General features: G+C 50.4%; 1 protein-coding gene across 1 annotated transcript in view; it reads left to right on the top strand.

The window, feature by feature from the left end:
- Positions 1-2111: 2111 nt before the first annotated feature.
- The window catches only part of LOC104134664 (keratin, type II cytoskeletal 3-like), a 28540-nt gene continuing 25999 nt past the window's right edge, over positions 2112-4652 (top strand). The window contains exons 1-4 of the mRNA XM_035903698.1: positions 2112-2621; positions 3488-3702; positions 3885-3945; positions 4115-4194. Of these exons, the coding sequence (XP_035759591.1) occupies positions 2112-2621; positions 3488-3702; positions 3885-3945; positions 4115-4194 (866 nt within the window). The remainder of the gene's footprint in view (positions 2622-3487; positions 3703-3884; positions 3946-4114; positions 4195-4652) is intronic.

Here is a 4652-nt window from a genome sequence, read left to right as displayed (position 1 = left end):
GGATAGCCCTTGGCCAGCCATGACTTGGGTCCCTCAAGGGTAGGATAACCCTTGGCCAACCGTGCTTTGAGTCCCTCAAGGGTAACGTTCTCCACTCTCGTGTGCCCCGTTCTATAACGTGACTGTGGTGTCAGCAGCCTCCACCTCGGTGCCCGTCAAAGGCATTTATGTATCTGATTCCCCCAGTGGCTTTTCAAGTGAGTCTCTGGGCTGGTTTTTCCAAGGGTTTGAAGTGTCTGTGGCCGAAGGCTGATACCCAGTGATGCTTTCAAATAACGTTCGGTTGCACGAATCTTATGGGTGATGGCGAAAATTCATACACGTGTATATTCCACGTTGGAAGCTTAAACATAGTATAATATTGGACCGCTGCCATGCTTAGAAGGCATTGAAGTGTATTTCATTTATTGATGATTTGCAGGAACTAAGCACTAGGAAAATATATTTTTTTCCCTTAAATTTCCTACAGGTAACTAAAATGTATATTTGATCATCAAGACCCAGAAGCTACCTGCAGGTTGGCTTTCAGCTGAGCTTCCTACTTCAGAGCCAGAGCGCTTGTGCACAGAATGGAACATTATGGTGTTCTCGGTTGAAGTAGCAGCTGTTGTCTTAAAAATACATTTTCCTAGCGTGAATTTGGTCAGTGCCCCTTCCCTCCCCCACCCCAAATGTACTGTGGGCAAAGATGTGGGCAAAGATGCTGCACCTCTTAAAGTGCACTTCATCAACAGCAACGCTTTAACTGTTGTTGCTCAAGAAAGCATCGGAGCCTCTTCCTCCTTTTAGTTGCCCCTTAGTTCAAAATGATCAAGTACAATGAACTCAGCCTGATCAGCCAGACTCTTCCCAGTGGTGCCCAGTGCCAGGACAAGGGGCCATGGGCACAACCTGAAGCAGAAGAGGTTCCAGTTGAACGGGAGGAAGAACTTGTTGACTTGGAGGGTGCCCAAGCCCTGGCCCAGGCTGCCCAGGGGGGCTGTGGAGTCTCCTTCTCTGGAGATATTCAACCCCCACCTGGACGCAGTCCTGTGCCCCCTGCTCTGGGTGAGCCTGCTTGAGCAGGGGGGTGGGACTGGGTGAGCTCCCGAGGGCCCTTCCAACCCCGGCCATGCTGGGATTCTGGGATTCTGTGATTTGCCTACCAAGTTAAGTAAAAAAAACCCCATTTTAACAAGTCACTGTTGTCCCTGCCTGCATTTCTTTGCCGTTTGTCTGACTGCAGTCATCATTACCACATCTAGCGCCCGAAGCGTTCTTTCCGTCCTCTGCAGGTTCAGCAACCCCTCTGGCCATCTGAAAAGCACAAGGAAGGAGCTTGGATGTCCTTGTTCTCTAGCTCATTCCGCTCTGGTGCTCAAATTCTTGGTGGTACCTGGTTGTCTCAGGCTCTGGGAGGGACATTTTGCAGGAATCCACCCTTGAAGAAGGCACTCCCATCCCAACTGGTGCTCTTAGGGAAGGAACTGAGCACCTCCTTTCTGGATAAAAAAGAAATGCTGACCGTTGTTAAATGCTAATGTGTGGTATTTTTGCTCTACATTGGGAAACTGCCTCTTGGAAAGCCACCAGCAATTTTCCACTTAAGAAGGAGATTCGGGTTGTGCTCGGGGGAATTGTGAAAGCCTCATTCTAGTTGTTTTTCGCCAAAATGCTCGCCTGACATTGGGTGTCAGGGCAGAAGATTCAGATCCAGGCAAACTGCGAAATCATGAAGAACAGATAGAAAGGTGGGAGGAGGGGAGAACATGACTACATCACTATAAAACATATTTTTCCAGATGCCATAGAGATATGAGAGTCCACTTACTCACTGAGACCTGTTTCAGTGCTCCTGCTCTTTTATTCTCTTCTGCATTGCAAAGCGTATTTCTGGGTGGAGTCAACAATTTGGCAAAAATCTGTTAACCGCACCAAGCTGATGAAGACAGTAAATTTGTTTCCTCTTCACGCCCTTGTAGACCCAGCCCACCTCCAGAAACAGATAAAAGGGAATGCCTGGAGCTGTGGAGCCAGAGAAGACTGTGCGGACTTCTCTCTGCACTCATTCCTCAGCAGCACAGCTCCGTTGGTCTTTCTGCTCTCCTCAACTCTGTTTGGAAGAAACAGCCATGTCTCGGCAGTCAATCTGTAGAAGCTTTGGAGGTGGAAGCAAAAGGGGATACAGCTCTTGCTCTGCCATCGGTGGTGGCTTTGGAGGAAGTGGGGGCAGAAGCAGGATCAGCTATAGCTCGTTCTCCACATCCAGGGGAGTTGGAGGCAGCGGACGTTGTGGAGGTTTTAGCAGCAGGAGCCTCCATAACCTGGGTGGCAGCGGAAGAATTTCCATGGGTGGCTCTTATGGCGGTGGATACGGATGTAGAATTGGTGGCTTTGGTGGAGGCTATGGAGGAGGATTTGGCAGCATTGGAGGAGGTGTCATTGGTGGAGGAATAGGCAGCTTTGGTGGTCCTGTGAGAGGTGGTCCTGGGTTCCCTGGAGGCATCCAACCAGTGCAGGTTGACCCAACCCTCCTGCGGCCGGTCCGTGTTGATATTGATCCTCAGATCCAACAAGTGAAGTGCCAGGAGAAGGAACAGATCAAGACTCTTAACAATCAGTTTGCCTCTTTCATTGACAAGGTGAGAGGCTGGGACTGTGTGTGCTTGGGAACGGGGACTCTGAGGAACTTTGCTGTGCTGTGGAGAGGGACGTATTGTCCTTCTCAGCTCAGTGTGGGCAGGTCTGGACGGCTGGTAGTCTTTTCACTGAGTCCTAAGGAAATGTAGAAATTTTATATCTGCAGAGAAACCAAATGGCTTTCTCTAGGTTTGGTTGATCCAAAGCCTTCCTTAGCTTTTCTTGCCAGTGTCCTCTCTGCAGTCAGGCCAAAGCGGTCAGGATATGCTCAGTTATCCTAAGCCATTCTTTAAGTCTGTCCTCATCTCTTTTTGAGGAACTTAGAATGTTGGAATGAGCTTTCCATTAATGTCTGCCTGTTCCTTATTTCGGTTCCAGCACAGCTGAGCATTCTTTAGACCGTCTGCACTGGGAGAACACTGGCTACAAACACGCTGCAGGTTTTTAAATATATGATGCACATAGTCGGTGCTTTTTGTAGCTGCTAAGAGGAATGTTCTCCGATATTGAGGCATATGGGATTTCATTGACTTGGAAGATATAAATGATGTGATGCTTCTGAAGCTTAATGTGGGTCAAAATTTGCAATTGGAAATGACAATAAACTGTACATCTGGAATGTAATCATTCCAACAGATAATACAAAAAAGCAGAAATGCAGGAGGAGGAAAGAGGAATAATTGAATTATCATTGAAAATAGAGAAGAATGAAGGGAGGACAATCTTCCTCTTGGAAAATTGGTTTTCAACTCGCCAAAGTCCTGTTGAGGATTTGGGAAATGAATGCCTTGGCCTCCCAAGTAAGCAGGAGGCTTGAGCAGTGTGATGTCTCCCGGGGTGCCTCACACACCCCTTTGTGGGCTTTCAGGTCCGCTTCCTGGAGCAACAGAACAAGGTCCTCTCCACCAAGTGGGAGCTCCTCCAACAGCAAGGGCCTTCGGGGCCAAGGAAGAACCTCGATGTCATCTTTGAAAATTACATCCAGAACCTGAGGAGGAGGCTAGAGTCTCTCCTGGGACAGAGGGGGCAGCTGGAGTCAGAGCTGCAGACCATGCGGCAATACGTGGAGGAGTACAAAACCAAGTAAGTGCCGTGACAGAGGCAGAAGCGAGCACCAGGACAGGGGCGCAAAGCCAGGTTGGAGGCTTCCACACTGCCTTCCCTCTGCAGAAATGGGGCCAAGGTTGCCATGGAGGGCAAGGGGGTTCCCCGGGTTGACTGCTGAGCAGTCCAAGAGACTCATCTTGTCTTGTCCCCTTCAACAGGTATGAAGATGAAATCAACAGACGGACCGCTGCTGAGAACGAGTTTGTGGTGCTCAAGAAGGTGAGTGGCAGAGGCAGCAGGAGCAAGGGGGCGTGGGGACACAGGCTGCAAAGACTCTGGAAGCAGGGGCAGCACCAGCATGGGCAGCTTCCAACAGGTGGCCTTGGATGCCACCAGCTCTTCTGGGATGGGAGGAAGCTGTTGTCTACCCGTGTGGTCTTTCTTGTAGGACGTGGACTGTGCCTACATGACTAAAGTAGAGCTGGAAGCCAAGGTGGGAGCTCTGACTGACGAGATCAACTTCCTGAGGTGCATCGGGGGGGTTGGGAGGCACTCAGGGCACCTGGTACAGTCTCTGCTGCTGGCCGCCTCCCTTGCCACAGAGCAAGGGAATGGCCAAAGTTCTTGCTGGGTTGTGTCACTGATGGGTTCCTCTGTCTCCATGCCATCAGTATGAAGAGCTGCAGAACACTGCTGGAAGGCACGGCGACAGCCTCCGCAACACCAAGATAGAGATCCAGGAGTTGACCAGGAACGTCCAGAGGCTGCGGGCTGAGATTGAGAACGTGAAGAAGCAGGTAGGGGTTCTTCAGCATCTTGTTGCGTGATGGCTTGAGGCTGGGTCATAGCCAAGCCGGGTACTGTGCTCAGGATAGCGTGAGGGTCATGTAGTCATTGAAACTGAGGTCCTTTGGAGGAGGTTGATGGTTCCTGCCTATCTTCCATCCACTCTGTGTCTGGGGGACAGGTCCAGTGGGGGGTGTGCG

The sequence above is a fragment of the Egretta garzetta genome, unplaced genomic scaffold, assembly GCF_000687185.1.
Source record: "Egretta garzetta isolate BGI_Z169 unplaced genomic scaffold, ASM68718v1 scaffold581, whole genome shotgun sequence".
NCBI lineage: Eukaryota > Metazoa > Chordata > Aves > Pelecaniformes > Ardeidae > Egretta > Egretta garzetta.
The sequence above is the reverse complement of the archived record's forward strand: the minus strand, read 5'-3'. Positions and strand labels throughout refer to the sequence as shown.